Source organism: Molossus molossus, unplaced genomic scaffold (genome assembly GCF_014108415.1).
Source record: "Molossus molossus isolate mMolMol1 unplaced genomic scaffold, mMolMol1.p scaffold_m16_p_15, whole genome shotgun sequence".
In the NCBI taxonomy this organism is placed as follows: domain Eukaryota; kingdom Metazoa; phylum Chordata; class Mammalia; order Chiroptera; family Molossidae; genus Molossus; species Molossus molossus.
This window is the reverse complement of record NW_023425350.1, coordinates 15,456,303-15,472,190: the sequence shown is the minus strand read 5'-3', so window position 1 is coordinate 15,472,190 and position 15,888 is coordinate 15,456,303. Positions and strand designations below refer to the sequence as shown.

At 40.9% G+C, this 15,888-nt stretch overlaps 1 protein-coding gene across 4 annotated transcripts in view; it reads left to right on the top strand.

Annotated features, from left to right (window-relative positions):
* The window catches only part of ASXL2 (ASXL transcriptional regulator 2), a 125,602-nt gene that overhangs the window by 26,493 nt on the left and 83,221 nt on the right, over nt 1–15,888 (top strand). For 3 of the 4 annotated variants that reach the window (XM_036262910.1, XM_036262912.1, XM_036262911.1), the window contains exon 2: nt 15,098–15,180. In XM_036262910.1, the coding sequence (XP_036118803.1) occupies nt 15,098–15,180 (83 nt within the window). Of the gene's footprint in view, nt 1–14,884; nt 14,986–15,097; nt 15,181–15,888 lie in introns of those variants that run through there. The other variant, XM_036262913.1, reaches the window with a different exon arrangement.

Below are 15,888 nucleotides of genomic sequence, written 5' to 3'. Positions count from 1 at the left end.
GATTTATTATCTTAATATTGGGGATTTTGATAGTTTTTTTAAAACTTATCTTTATTGTTGAATGTAGTACAGATGTCCTCCCTTTTTCCCCCCATTGACCCCCTTCTCCCCAAACCTGCCCCCCTCTTGCCTTCTCCATACTATTGTTTGTGTCCATTGGTTATGCATATATGCATAGAAGTTATTTGGTTTATCTCTTCCCACTCTCCCTCCCCCTTCCCTTTGATATTCATCAGTCTAACAACCAATTTGTATTTCTTAATTCCTTCCTCTTTTTCACCCATCCCTCAGCCCCCTCTCATTTGGCAAGCAACAAAAAGTTCTCTGTATCTATGAGTCTGTTTCTGTTCAGCTTGCTCATTTTGATTGTAGGTTCAATTGTTGATAGATATGTATTTATTGCCATTTCATTGTTCATATTTTTTTTATCTTTTTCTTCTTTAAGAAGACCAGTCAACAATTCAAATACTGGTTTGGTGGTGATAAACTCCTTTAGCTTTTTTTTGTCTAGGAAACTCTTTATATGTCCATCAATTCTAAATGATATCTTTGCAGGATAGAATAATCTTGGTTGTAGGTCTTTGCTTTTCATCATTTTGAATATCTCTTGCCACTCCCTTCTGGCCTGCAAAGTTTCTTTTGGGAAATCAGCTGACAGTCTTATAGGAACTCCTTTGTAGGTAACCAACTGCTTTTCTCTTGCTGCTTTTAAGATTCTCTCTTTGTCTTTAATCTTTGACATTTTAATAATGATGTGCCTTGGTGTGGACCTCTTTGGGTTCAACTTGTTTGGGACTCTGTGTGCTTCCTGGACTTGTATGTCTGTTTCCTTCACCAAGTTAGGGAATTTTGCTGTCATTATTTTTACAAATAGGTTTTCAATTTCTTGTTCTCTCTCTCTCTTCTCCTTCTGACACTCCCATGATGCGAATGTTGGTATGCTCGAAGTTGTCCCAGAGACTCCTTAACACTGTCTTCATTTTTTCTTTTTGCTGTTCTGATTGGGTGTTTTTTGCTTTCTTATATTTCCATTCGATGGTTTGCTTCTTGTCTTCACCTACTCTATATTGATTCCCTGTAAATTATTCTTTATTTCAGTTAGTGCATCCTTCATTTTTGCCTGGTCCTTTTTCATGTTGTTGGTGTTCTCACTAAGTTCCTTGAGCATCCTTTTTTGTTAAAAATTTTTTTTCCTGTATTGATTTTTAGAGAGAAAGGAAGGGAGAGGGAGAGAGAGATAGAAACATTGATGAGAGAGAACATCAATTGGCCTTCTCCTGCATGCTCCCCACTGGGGATTTGGCCCACAACCTGGGCATGTGGCCCTGACTGGGAATCGAACCAGTGACCTTTTGGTGCACAGGTCGATGCTCAACCACTGAGCCACAGTGGCTGGGCTCCTTGAGCATCCTTATAACCAGTGTTTTGAACTCCGCATCTGATTGATTGTGATTGCTTATCTTCATTTTATTTAGTTCTTTTCCTGGAATTTTGTTCTGTTCTTTCACTTGGGACATGTTTCATTGTCTCCTCATTTTGGCTGCTTCCCTGTGTTTGTTTCTATGTGTAAGGTTGAGTTGCTACGTCTCCTAGGCTTCATAGGGTGGCCTCTTATTGTAGGTGTCCTGTAGTATCCAGTGGCACAGCCTCCCTGATCACTCCAGCTGGGCCCTTGAGGTGCACCCCTAGTGTAGACTGTACACCCTTCTGTTGTAATTGAGTCGTTATTGCTGTTGGCACGTCAGTGGGAGGGATTTACTCAGGCTGATCAGCTGCAAGGACTGGCTGTGCCCACTGACCACTGGTCTCTGACTCCCTTGGAGGATCAGTAGTGTAGGGGCCTATTAGACAGAGCAAGACTTACTTCAGCAGGGTTCTGGTACCCACTGAGTCCACTCATTGAGTGTGTCACTTATGGAGGTGCTTCGATGTGGTCTGAAGCTGTCCACTGGGTGTGTTGCCTCTGGGGCAAGGTCAGCCTCTGCCTGTGTTCTACCCCGAGCCGCCAGGCATAAGCTACAGAGTGATCTGCCAATGGCTGCTTCTTGTGGCAGGCTTGGAGGCGTCCAGGCAAAGCCCAGCTGTGAATCAAGGCTGGCTGCTTCTAGTGCCAGGCCTAGGGCTGCTTAATGAGAGACATGGGGCTCGCTGAGACCAGATGCTGCTTGTTTGAGAGATTTTAGGAAACTCTGAAGCAGGATTCAAGACAGGCCAATTCTATGGTAAAGCCACTGTAAACAGCTTGGGTGGGCCTGAAGGTTGGGTGGGGGCAGGGCATCAGGGAATCACCAGGGTGGGTTGAACAGTTGAGCCAGGTTGCTGGAGTCTCAGATATGGCTGCCGTCTGCTGCCCCAGGGAAGGGCTCACCAAAGGAACAAGGGCCTCCCACAGGAAGTCCGTCCAGGAGAAAGCTGCGCCTCCAGCTCTTACCCCAATGCCGAACAATTCAGTTCTTCCCCATATATCTGTGGTGCCTTTCAAACTGCCTCCCCTCTGCGCTGGAGCTCGTAGGGAATGAGTCTAAATAAGTCTGTTTGAGTGCCCTTTAAGAGGGCTTGGGGCTTCAGTAGCCTCAGCCTCCCTCAGCCTCAGTTCCCACTAGTTTTTACAGCCAGAAGTGATGGGGACTTCTCTTCTTGGCACTGGAACCCTGAACTGTGAGCCTGGTGTGGGATGCGACCCATTGCTCCTCAGAGAGGACCTTCCCAGCCGAGGTTTCCCCCTGATTTTTATCCACCACGCGTGGGTGTGGGACCAGCCCATCCGTGACTCTGCCCCTCCTACCAGTCTTGATGTGGCTTCTTCTTTAATTTCCTAGTTGTAGGACTTCCATTCAGCTCCATGTCAGGCAGTTCTGAATGATGATTGTTTTGTAGTTGTAATTTTGATGTGGTTGTGGGTGGAGGCGATACCAGGTATATCTATGCCACCATCTTGACCAGAAGTTGATAGTTTATTTTTATAACTATAACAAATAATAACTGTAGTGAACACCTTTGTGCCTAGATCTTGTATGTATTTCTGTTATTTTGCTTTTAAAAATTTCTGGAAGAAAAGTTGATGAGTAGGAGGATGTTAATTTTTGAAAGACCTTTATTTTATTTATTTATTTTTTTATCCTCACCAGAGGACATTTTTTCCATTTTTTTGTTCAGGTAGAGTGGGAGGGAGAGAGAGGAACAGAGAGAGAGAGAGAGAAACATCGATGTGAGAGTAACACATCGAGTGGCTGCCACCCGCACAACCGACCAGGGCCGGGGACAAACTGCAACCGAGGTACGCGCCCTTAGCGGAACCGAACCCGGGTCTCTCAGGACCGCAGGCCGACGCTCTAACCGCTGAGCCAAACCGGCCAGGGCTGAAAGACCTTTAAAGACATGTTACCAAACCGTTTTCTGAAAGGTACATCACTTTACTGTCCCAGCTGTGTGATGTGTATATGTCCGTCTTACTGAACCCTTGAACAGCGGTTCTCAACCTGTGCGTTGCGACCCCTTTGGGGGTTGAATGACCCTTTCACAAGGGTTGCCTATGATGTAACAGTAGCAAAATTACAGTTATGAAGTAGCAACAAAAATAATTTTGTGGTTGGGGGTCACCACAACATGAGGAACTGTATTAAAGGGTTGCGGTATTAGGAAGGTTGAGAACCACTGCCCTTGAAGGATTGAATATTTCCACTTTTGAAAATTTTTGCTGTTTTGTTAGGTGACAGATAGACTTTCTGGTCAGCTATAGGAAATTGCATGAGTAAAGGTAGGGTGTTGGGATGTTGACAGTGTGAGTGTGTGGCAGGATACTAAGACTCTATTACAACTTATTCCTTATGTAGTTAGCGTTCTATATTTAAGCCCACTCTTGTTACCATGCCTGGCATTGTGTCATGCATACTCAGCTTAAATGTTGGGTAATCATTGAGGCCTAACTCAGAATGATCTCTCTTTTCGTTCACTGTAAACCTTATCATCCTGTTTTATTTTGTTTATTGAATTTAAACCACTATCTGAAAAAATTTTTTTGCTTACATATTTATTTAGTCTTTTTCTCCCATTAGAATTGCTGCTAACTTTCTAAAAAGCAGGGACCTGCTATATATTGTCCATCATTTCTTAGCATTCTATTTTTATTTTTGTTTGATTGGTACAGTGGATGCAATATCTTTTTTTCCTAAGGATTTATTTATTTATTTGCAAGTAGGGAACTGTTGTTTCTGCTCCTCACATACTTCTAACCCCCAACACTTTATTTTGGACCTCACTTCACAGTCTCTGTTTTGAATAAGTTTAATACAAATAATAATTTCCATCCTGACCTATTTTCAGATTTTTTTGCCTTGATTTGTTCTTTCTTTTGAATTTCAGGGAGTGTGGTGTATTTTTTCATTTTGCTTTAATTTCTTTAAACGTCACCTTATTGAATTAATGGCAGATTATTGAAGTATATTGTTCATATATTATAATGCATACATTTTTTTTTTTTTATCCTCCGAGGACATTTTTCCATTCTTTTGTTCAGATAGAGTGGGAGGGAGAGAGAGGAAGAGAGGGAGAGAGAAACATCGACGTGAAAGGGACACATCGAGTGGCTGCCACCTCCACGACCAACCAGGGCCTGGGACAAACTGCAACCGAGGTACGTGCCCTTAGTGGGAACCGAACCCGGGTCTCTCTGGACCGCAGGCTGACTCTCTAACCGCTGAGCCAAACCGGCCAGGGCTAATGCATACATTTTAAGTGTACAGCCGAATTTGTTTTGACAAATGTATGCACTTGTGATAACTACCACTCTAGTCAAAGTATAAAACATTTTTATCTTTTTTTTTTTTTTTATCCTCAGCTGAGGACATTTTTGCATTTGTCTTCAGATAGAGTGGGAGGGAGGGAGGGAGGAAGAGAGAGAGAGATACATTGACTGGTTGCCACCCACACGACCACAGTGGGGCGGGGACAAACTGCAACTGAGGTACGTGCCCCCAGCGGCAACTGAACCCAGGTTGACGCTCCAACCGCTGAGCCAAACCGGCCAGGGCCATTTTTATCTTATTTTTTAAAATCGAATTTATTGACTTGACATTGGTTAATAAAATTATATAGGTTTTAGGTGCACAGTTCTATAATACATCATCTGTATATTGTATTGTATGTTCACCATCCCAAGTCAAGTCTCTTTTCAGAAAGTTGTTTTTCTTTGCAGATTTGACAAAGCTTGTTACATAAGTTGGTACAGAAGTGGTTTTTTAAATTTATTTTGTAGTTTCCTTTGTATTTGAAATATTGCATAGTTTTTTAAAATGACAATGCAGCACTTATTATTAATTTTTTTTTTCTTTATTGATTTTAGAGTGAGAGGGAGAGAGAGATAGAAATATCAGTGAGAGAGAACATCGATTGGCCACCTCCTGCATGCCCCTCACTAGAGATTGAGCCCACAACCTGGGCATGTGTCCTGACCGGGAATCAAACCAGCAACCTCTTGGTGCATGGATCGACACTCAACCACTGAGCCACCAGCCAGGCTTGCATACTTTTTATAGGAAGAATGAAAGGTTCTTTACCTTTGTTTCTGTAGTTCTTTGTATCTTTTTTAGTATTTCTTCTCATATTATAGTTGTCTGTGTCTCTCTTCCTCGCTTTCTCTCTACCTTAGTTGTGAACTGCAGGGCTTGTTTCCTATTCATCTTTGTATCCCTAGTTTCATTTCCTTTTTTTTTTAATCCTCACCCGAGGACATTTTTCCATTTTTTGTTCAGATAGAGTGGGAGGGAGAGAGAGAGAGAGAAACATCAACATGAAAGGGACACATCAAGTGGCTGCCACTCGCATGACCCAACCACGGCTGGGGACAAACTGCAACCGAGGTACGTGCCCTCAGCGGGAACCGAACCCAGGTTTCTCTGGACCCCAGGCCGTTGTTCTAACCACCAAGCCAAACCGGCCAGGGCCCTAGTTTTTTTTTTTAAAGTATGTTTTATTGCCCTGGCCGGTTTGGCTCAGATGTTAGAGCGTCGGCTCTCGGACTGGAGAGTTCCGGGTTCAGTTCCCGCTAAGGGCACATACCTCGATTGCAGTTTGTCCTCGACTCCGGTTGGGGTCATGTGGGTGACAACCAGTCGGTATGTCTCTCTCACATCAATATTTCTCTCTCTTTCTTTCTCTCTCCCTCCTGCTCTATCTGAAGATGAATGTAAAAAGGTCCTTGATGATGGTTAAAAAAATGTTTTTATTGATGTTTTTTTTAGAGAGAGAGGAAGGGAGAGACAGAAACATCGATGTGAGAGAGAAACATCCGTCAGCTGCCTCCTGTATGCCCCCTACTGGGGACTGAGCTCAAAACCTGGGCATGTTTCCTGAGTAGGAATCAAACTGGGACCTTTCAGTCCATGGAACAACGCTGAATCCACTGAACCACACCAGCCAGGCTATCTCTAATTTTTGACGCTTAAGAACTACTTAGTAAATGTCCATTGAAGTAAGAGTTAATTTTAGGGGTAGTGTGGATGTGTAAATGATTGAGAAGGGAGTACATGTAACATAAGGCTTAAGAGCAAAGAATCTCATTCTCCATAATGCATTAGCTGATGTGGCTGTGGTCAAGTGAGTTATTTTCTCTGTGCCTGTTTTCACATCTGAAAAAATGCCATAATAATACCTGCCTCATAGGTTTATTGTAAAGATTAAGAAAGCTAATATATGTAAAGCACTTAGAAAGGTACCTGACACTTAAATGCTAGAGAAATAGTGTTTTTATTAATCTTCAGTTTTGAGAAATTTGGTTTTGAGAACTTTTTTGATGGTGCTTGAAATAGGAAGTACACATAATATCTGGACTTCTTGGGTAATCAGAGAAAAATCTAAGCTAGGAATGAACTATGTCAGAATGACTTGATAGAGCTATTAAGAATGGATGTAAATCTACCCCTGGGTTTATGAAGCTAGCCTATGTAATCTCTAGTTTTCCTAAACTGCCTCTCTGTGTAGATTGGTATTTTAAATATTCTCAGGCACTTCTTTTGTTGTTGTTAATCCTCACTGGAAGATATTTTTTTCATTGATTTTTAGAGAGAGTGGAAGGTGGGATAAGGAAAGCGAGTGAAACATCCATGTGAGACTTTGATTGGTTGCCTCCCTCACATGCCCTGACTGTGGCTGGGATTGAAACTGCAACCCAGGTACTTGCCCTTGACTGGGAATTGAACCTGTGATTCTTCAGTGTGCAAGCCAAAGCTTTAACCACTGTGCCACACCAGTCAGGGCTCGGCCACTTCCTATATTCAAGTTTCTGCCCCTGAATCTGCTAATTTATTTGCATTTACCTTTCATCTTTCTTTGTGTTTGTGTGTGTGTGTGTGTGTGTGTGTGTGTGTGTGTGTGTGTGTTTTAAGAGATACTTTTACTTTTGTCTAAAGCCTGTGTTCCTAATTCTATCAGTCAACCATCACATGTTTTAGACCTACCATAGATAGGCACTAGGGATACTAGATGAACAAGACAGATTGTCCCAGGCCTCCTGGAGCTTATGTACCAGTGGGCAGGACAGATGATTTAAAAATGCAATTATAATAAATACATTGTGATAAGCACTACTGGGGGTATATAGAATGCTGCTCTGTAGGAGCATAATTATTTTGAAACTGTGGGTGTATGAAATGCCCAAGGAGAGCAGAAATTGAGACAAGAGAATCCTGAGAAAGATCAACATTAAAAGATTGTGGAGAATGAAAAGTTGTTGGTGGAGAGGTAGAAGGGAAACAGGGAGAGTCTAGTGTCACAGAAGCTGAACAGAGAAGTGCATCTCAGGACAGAGGTAGTGATCAAGTGATACTGCTAAGCAGCCAGGTAAGGTCCTTTTCAAATAGGCTCTATAAGTTATTTCTTCTGTCTAAATTCTATGTAGTCCTCTTATTATCTGTTCAGCTCCTGAACTCACACAGTGAGGATTTGTATAGTGAGTTTGGTAGGTGTGGGATACTGACTGCATCCCCTGAATTTTGTTTCTGAGTGTCAAATTAGCACAAGTTCGGATAATAAGGGGTTTGTCCCTCATTTGTGTCTGAATCTATTTGCCTCTTCTTTTGGGTGGGGAATGTTGGGATAGCTAGGGCTACTTCTCTCTCCTTTTATTCTTGTCCAGTGAAACTCATTCAAATCCATTTGACAAAATTCTGCAAATTCCTGTTTCCTTTACTGTTCTAGGAATTGTTTTAACTTCCTGTTGCCACCTCTGGACCTCCCATTCAGTGCTAAACCCCCTCAAGTTTGATTTCTTCCCTCCTGATTAAGTGGAATCTGAACTTGTAAAGCTAGTTAAAGAGCTCCTTATTGCTCAATTCAGTGTATTTTGAAGTTGTTATCTCAACTTCTAGGCAGTTTTTGATATTGTTAACCACTTCATCCTTAGAATACTTTTGTCTTTTTTGAGCCACCATGTTCTTCTGGTTTTCTGCCAGTTTCTTTGGCCACTCCTTAGTTTCTTTGCTAGTTTTCCTTTTCTGACATTGATATATTGTTTCTGTAGCATAGTCTCTAATCACTTTTCATTCTGCATATTTCCTGGGTGACCTCACTCATTACTGTGACACTGGTTAACCTAAGTAAAACTTTTGACAGCAAATAAGTCATATAAAACTGAAGTAAATCTATAAAGATTTCCATGTTTTATCTGTACATTTTAAATGTAAAGTGAAATTATCTAGATTACACAAAATGCAGGCTCTATATATCTGTGCATATCCGAAATGAACAAATAAGTTAATCAATAATTGAAATACTGCTGTCATTTAGGCTAGAGCCAAACTCAAGTCTTAGGAGCTATCTAGATTATTCTTTACTCAGTATAATTTTTATATTTTTCTTATTAGCTGGATGTGAGAATCTAGAAGTAAAGATACATTAAACATGCTTTAAAAAACAATTTATTTTATCATGCTTTAATTCTGGTTAGTGATTTTAATTCTTCTGAGCAGTTATTCAGATTATCATAAAGTGATTTCTAAAAATTGTGTAATGTAGTTCTATAAACAGTTCCAATGGAATCTTTTGTTTGATAAACAGTGCCCTCCTGTGGTTAAACTAAGCTAAATGTGTGTGTCTTTAAAATCCTTACCAGACATATTTTTCCATTCATCTTCAGATAGAGTATGAGGGAAGGAGGGAGGGAGAGAGAAAGAAACATTGATGTGAGAGACACATCAATTGGTTGCCTCCTGCATGACCCCAACCAGGGCTGAGGAACGAACCCCAATTAAGGTACGCACCCTTGACCAGAATCGAACTGTGACTCTGGTTTGAGGGCTGATGCTCTAACCGCCGAGCCAAATCGTCCAGGGCAAGTTAAATGTTTTTATAAAATGAGTATTTCCATTTATATGAAAACTGTGGAAAAAGAAAAAGTAGTAGTATTGCAATACAATGATAATATTGTAATAGTAATGGAATGGAATACTGTATTTTTGCTGAGAAATATATGTACCCATTTTGTTTAAAAGAGTCAAAGGATGTGCTCTGGTCGGTTTGGCTCAGTGGTTAGAGCGTTGGCCCGTAGACTGAAGGGTCGTGGGTTCGATTCTGGTCAAGGATATGTACCTTGGTTGCAGGTTCGATCTCTGGCCCCAAGTGGGGTCATGCGGGAGGGAACCAGTCGATGTGTCTCTCACATTGATGATTCTCTCTCTCTCTCTCTCTCTCTCTCTCTCTCTCTCTCTCTCGCTCCCCCCTTCCCTCCCTTCCACTCTAAAAATTAATGGAAAAATATCCTTGTGTGGGGATTAACAAAACAAAAAGAAAAGAGAAGTCAAACGAAAATAGGAAAAATGTTAAGCTATTTAAGGGAGGGGAGCTACACTTAAATGTAGACATCTTAAAAGAAAAGACCAGTTATAATACCTTAAATTAATAAAAACCTCTGGAAAAACAACAGAAATGAAAAGATGAAAAAAAAAACTGGAAAAGTATTTTCAGTAAATATGATAGTATAAGTTTTAATATATTTAATATGAAAATAGAATTCATTGACAAAGGATACAACAACAGCATATAGTAGACTAGAAACAGTCTCTTCAGTAAATGGTGCTGGGAAAATTGGACAGGTACATGTAAAAAAATGCAACTATACCACTAACTTACACTATACATAAGAATAAAAAGACTTAAATGGAAGTCACACAACCATAAAAATCCTAGAAGGTAACATAGGCAGTAAAATCTCAGGCAATTCTTTGAGCAGTATTTTTGCCAATATGTCTCCGATGGCAAGGGAAACACAGGAAAAAATAAACAAATGGGAGTACATCAAACAAAAAAGATTCTGCACAGCAAAAAGAAACCACTGACAAAACGAAAAGAGAACCCACCATGTAGAAGAATATATACATCAATGATTCATCTGATAAGGGGTTAATCTCCAAAATATATAAAGAACTTATACAACTCAACACCAGAAAGATAACCCAATTAAAAAAATGGACAAAAGCTAGGACTTCCGGTCAAGATGGCGGGTAGGTAAACGCAGTATTGCGTCCTCCCACAACCACATCCAAGTTACAACAAAACTACAGAACAGCCGCCATTCAAAACCGCCTGAAGTCAAGCTGAATGGAAGTCCTACAACTACGGAATTAGCTGCATCGAGACTGGTAGGAGGGGCGGTGGCGTGATGGGCTGGTCCCACACCCACGTGTGGCGGATAAAAATCAGGAGGATACCTTGGCTGGGAAGGTCCTTCCTGAGGACTGAGGGGTCCCCGTCCCACACCAGGTGCCCTGCTCAGGGTTCCAGTGCCAGGAAGAGAAGTTCCCATAAATTCTGGCTGGAAAAACCAGCAGGAACTGAGGCTCAGGGAAGCTGACGCGACTGGAGCCCCAGGCAGCTCCTTAAAGGGCCCGCGCACAGACTTATCGGACTCTCTCCCTCTAAGCTTGGAGGGGAGGCAGTTCGAGGGACGCCAGAGACATACAGGGAAGAGCTGTTTGGCACTGGAGAGGGGGCTTTCTCCGGGACAAACGTGCTGTCAGAGGCCTTTGTTCCTTTGGTGAGCCCTTCCCTGGGGTGGCAGATAGTCCCCATATCTGGGACTCCAGCAACCTGGCTCACACTGGTTGCCCCGCCCTACTGACTCCCTGAGGCCCCGCCTCGCCCAACTTTCAGGCCCACCCAAGCTGTTGGCACTTGCTTAACCATAGGATTGGCCTGTCTTAGATCCTGCTTCAGGTTTTCCTAAATTCTTTCAAACGAGCAGCATCTGGTCTCAGGTAGCCCCATACCTCTTGTTAAGTAATACACAGAAACAAACACAGGGAGGCAGCCAAAATGAGGAGACAAAGAAACAGGTCCCAAATGAAAGAACAGAACAAAACCCCAATAAAAGAACTAAGCGAAATGGAGATAAGCAACCTAACAGATGCTGAGTTCAAAATACTGCTTATAAGGATGCTCAATGAACTTAGTGAGAACCTCAGTGAACTTAGTCAGGGCCTCAAGAGCATAAAAAAGGACCAGTGAGAAATGATCGATGCACAGTCAGAAATGAAGGAGGCACTAACTGAAATAAAGAATAATTTATACAGCTTCAATAATAGAGTACGTAAATCCAAGGAGCAAACCATCGATTTGGAATATAAGGAAGCAAAAAACGCCCAATCAGAACAGCAAAAAGAAAAAAGAATAAAAAAAAATGAGGATAGTGTAAGGAGCCTCTGGGACAACCTCAAGCGTGCCAACATTCGCATCTTGGGGGTGCCGGAAGAAGAGCGAGAACAAGAAATCGAAAACCTGTTTGAAACAATAATGGCAGAAAACTTTCCTAACTTGGTGAAGGAAACAGACATACAAGTCCAGGAAGCACAGAGAGTCCCAAACGAGATGAACTCCAAGAGGCCCACACCAAGACACATCATCATCAAAATGCAAAAGGTTCAAGACAAAGAGAGAATCTTAAAAGCAGCAAGAGAAAGGCAGCTAGTTACCTACAAGGGAGTTCCCATAAGACTGTCAGCTGATTTCTCAAAAGAAACTTTGCAGGCCAGAAGGGAGTGGCCAGAAATATTCAGAGTGATGAAAAGCAAGAACCTACAACCAAGATTACTCTATCCTGCAAAGCTGTCATTTAGAATCGATGGCCATATAAAAACTTTCCCAGACAAGAAAAAGTTAAAGGAGTTCATCACCACCAAACCGTTATTATATGAAATGATGAAGGGTCTTTTTGAAGAAAAAGATAAAATATATGAACAAAGAAAATGGCAGTGAATACATATCTATCAACAATGGAATCTACAAACAAAATGAACAGATAGAACAGAAACATTCTCATAGATACAGAGAACATTTTGTTGGTTGCCAGATGGGAGGGGTTTTGGGGGAATGGGTGAAAAAGGTGAAGGTATTAAGAAGTATAAATTGGTTGCTAAACTGACAAACCTCAAAGGGAAGGGGGCTGGGGGGTGGGAAGAAATAAACCAAAGAACTTATATGCATAACCAATGGACACAGACAATAGTGTGGGAACAGGCGGGAGGGAGGCGGGAGTGGGGAGGAGGGAGTCAATGGGGGAAAAAATGTGGAACATCTGTAATACATTCTACATTCAACAATGAAGACTTAAAAAAAAAAAAATGGACAAAGGACCTGAATAGACACTTCTCTGAAGAGGACATACAATTGCCAATAGACAGATGAAAAAATACTCGGTCACTAATCATCAGAGAGATGCAAATTAAAACTATAATGAGGCCCAGCCAAAGTGGCACAGTTTGTTGAGCGTCATCCTGTGCACTAAAGTGTTACTGGTTCAGTTTCTGGTCAGGGCACAAAAGTGGGTTGTGGGTTTGCTCCCCAGCCCATGCATGCCCCCCCCCCTTCTCTAAGCATGTCCGCAGGTGAAGATTAAGTAAAGCGCACACACAAAAGAACAATGAGGTATCACCTTACACCTGTCAGAGTGGCTACTATCAATAACTCAACAAACAGTACGTCCTGGCAAGAATGTGGAGAAAAGGGAACCCTAGTACAGTTGGTGGGAATGCAGATTGGTGCAGCTGCTGTGGAAAACAGTATGGAGTTGCATCAAATGGAACTGCCTTTTGACCCAATGATCCCACTTCTGGGTATATAGCCTAAGAATCCTAAAATACCAATCAGAAAGAATATATGCATCCCTATGTTTACTGCAGCATTATTTACAATAGCCAAGATCTAGAAACAGCCCAAGTGCCCATCAGTAGGTGAGTGGATATAAAAGCAGCAGTACGTTTACACAGTGGACTACTTTGCAGCTGTTAAAAAGGAACTCTGGTCCTGGCCGGTTTGGCTCAGCGGTTGGAGCATCAGCCTGCGGTCCAGAGAGACCCGGGTTTGGTTCCCACTAGGGGCACGTACCTCGGATGCAGTTTGTCCCTAGCCCTGATTGGGTTGTGTGGGTGGCAGCCACTCGATGTGTTCCTTTCCCGTTGATGTTTTTCTCTCTCTCTCTCTCTTCTTCTCTCTCCCTCCTACTCTATCTGAACAAAAAAATGGAAAAATGTCCTCGGGTGAGGATAAAAAAAAGCAACTCTGTACCCTTTGAGGCAGTGTGGATGGACCTGGAAGTTATTATGCTAAGCATAATAAGCCAGTCAGAGAAAGACAAATACCATATGATCTCACTAATATGTGGAATTCGATGAACAACCTAAACTGAGAAACAAAATAGAATCAGAAGCGTGGATGCGTAGAACAGACGGACAGAAGTCGGGGGAGCGGGAAGAGGAGGTGGTGGTGGTGGTGGTGGTGGTGGTGACTGGATAAAGGAAGGTAAGGGGATTAGCTAAAGAACATTTATGTATAGCCTATGGACTTAGACAATAGTGTGGTGAGGGCCATAGGTGGGTGGGGCAGGGCCAGGGTGGAGGTGGGCAAGGGCCGGGGGGGGGAGTGGGGGACATCTGTAATAGTATCAACAATGGAATGGTATATAAATTATTGCACAATGTCATTAATAACCAGTTTACAAGTGAGGAAATACAGTAATTAAAGCAAAAACTATATTAAAATTTTAAATGGTATTCTATAAAATGATAGTCATAATATTCCTAATGGTACTTCACATAACAACAAAAACAGCTGTGCCTTTGGAGCATGCTAGTGAAACCAGCTAATCTGAATATTAATAAATAGAAGATCAGAATCAAGTACTTATCTTGCTCTTTTCTATATGAACTGTGTATACTTCAGGTAACGAAATAGTACATGGAGGAAGACATTTCTTTTTAGAAGGAATCTAGCTATAAATGAAGGAGACTATAACTATTTTCAGCATCTAAATAAAATGAGTATAGGTAGAGATCCTTAGTAGCTACTAAAACAATTAGGTTGGAATGCTTCTTAGACCAAAAAAAGAAAAGACTTCTCTTGGAACCATTTCTGTCTGCACTTACAGAGTGCAGTTCTGAGTTTGGACTGCCATTGAGTCCAAGCTGAGTAGTCCCAGAGGAAATAAAACCAGGAAATTCACTACTGAGGTAGTACTTCAGTTGTTGTTTCCTCCCTCAACTGCTACCATTTTCAGAGTCCTCAGCTGTTCCATGTATTCTGTTGAGGTTTTTAGTTGTATATATTCAGTGGTAGAGACAGGATAAATTGTGCTTACTTCATTTTTATCAGAACCAGAACACATACCATTTTAATTTCATTATAACTGTGTTGTTAATTTGTTAAGAATTTTTGAACATCCATGCTGTAGTAGGCTTTGATGGAAATGTGAAGTTGGGTAATCTTTAAGGTGCTTATAGGAGGTCCACAAGTAGGCATGTGATGGTAGGGGTGGAGGCAGAAGGTAAACATGGTTTCATATTATGCATTAATAATGACTGAGTTATTAATCATATCCTTTTGATCTCTTTCTGCTTCAGGTTTGACTTGTTTGTGACTAAAGGAGAGAAGATCCTATTTATATTCCATTAATTTTCCACTTTTTTTGTTCCAAAATATAAGGGATGAAAAGTCTCTGGATATGTATGTGCTGGATAAAATTAATACATAGTTTCTAAATAAGGGATATACTTAAATATATAATTATAATAAGAACTTAAAATAAATAATTTATTATTATATACTTGTTTCTCAGGTCTTAGAAAAATACCCCAATACACCCATGAGTCATAAAGAAATTCTTCAAGTTATCCAGAGAGAAGGACTAAAAGAAATCAGGTGAGTTATTTAAATATTATTAGTAATAATTACAATACATGATTAGAGTATTTTATAGTATATAGCAGTGTACTTTAGTCCTCAAGATTATTTAGTGATAACTGCATTGTTAATTTCTAATTTTTTCAGTTGTCAGATCTTTGGTGTTTTCAGTTATAGCACAGTTATAAAACCAAAAATAAGTTTTAAAATAAATTCTTAGAATGGAACTATCTCCACACCCATGCACTTTAATTCTTAGGAAGGCCTAGAGCCATCTTCAAGCCTTCATCTATCAATTCAGGCCTTTGATTTAATAAGCTCAGTCATTAGATAAAAAGTACTCTAGTATAAGGAGATTGCTAGAGGTAGTCAGTATAGGAAGAAATAACCTTGGCCACTGAGAATGCAATAGAAAAGATACATAAAGAGTATATATTTCAGATGATACTCTTATGTTCAAATAAAACAGCCTGAGGTCAATTAATATAGGATCAAAGGTAAACATACTTCAATTTCTAAAAACCTTATATTACAATAGCACGTAATCATTACTGTTCACAATCAAGCCCCTTTGTCATCAAGAAATGTTATAATTATGTTCATAATAATTTGTAGATTAAGGCAGAAATCTGGGAGTCTACATTAGAGATATTTTCATTAAGACAGAAAAAGTTGTGGTGCTTTAAAACTGCTGCTTGTTCTCAACTAGGGGTGGTACTGTGTAAC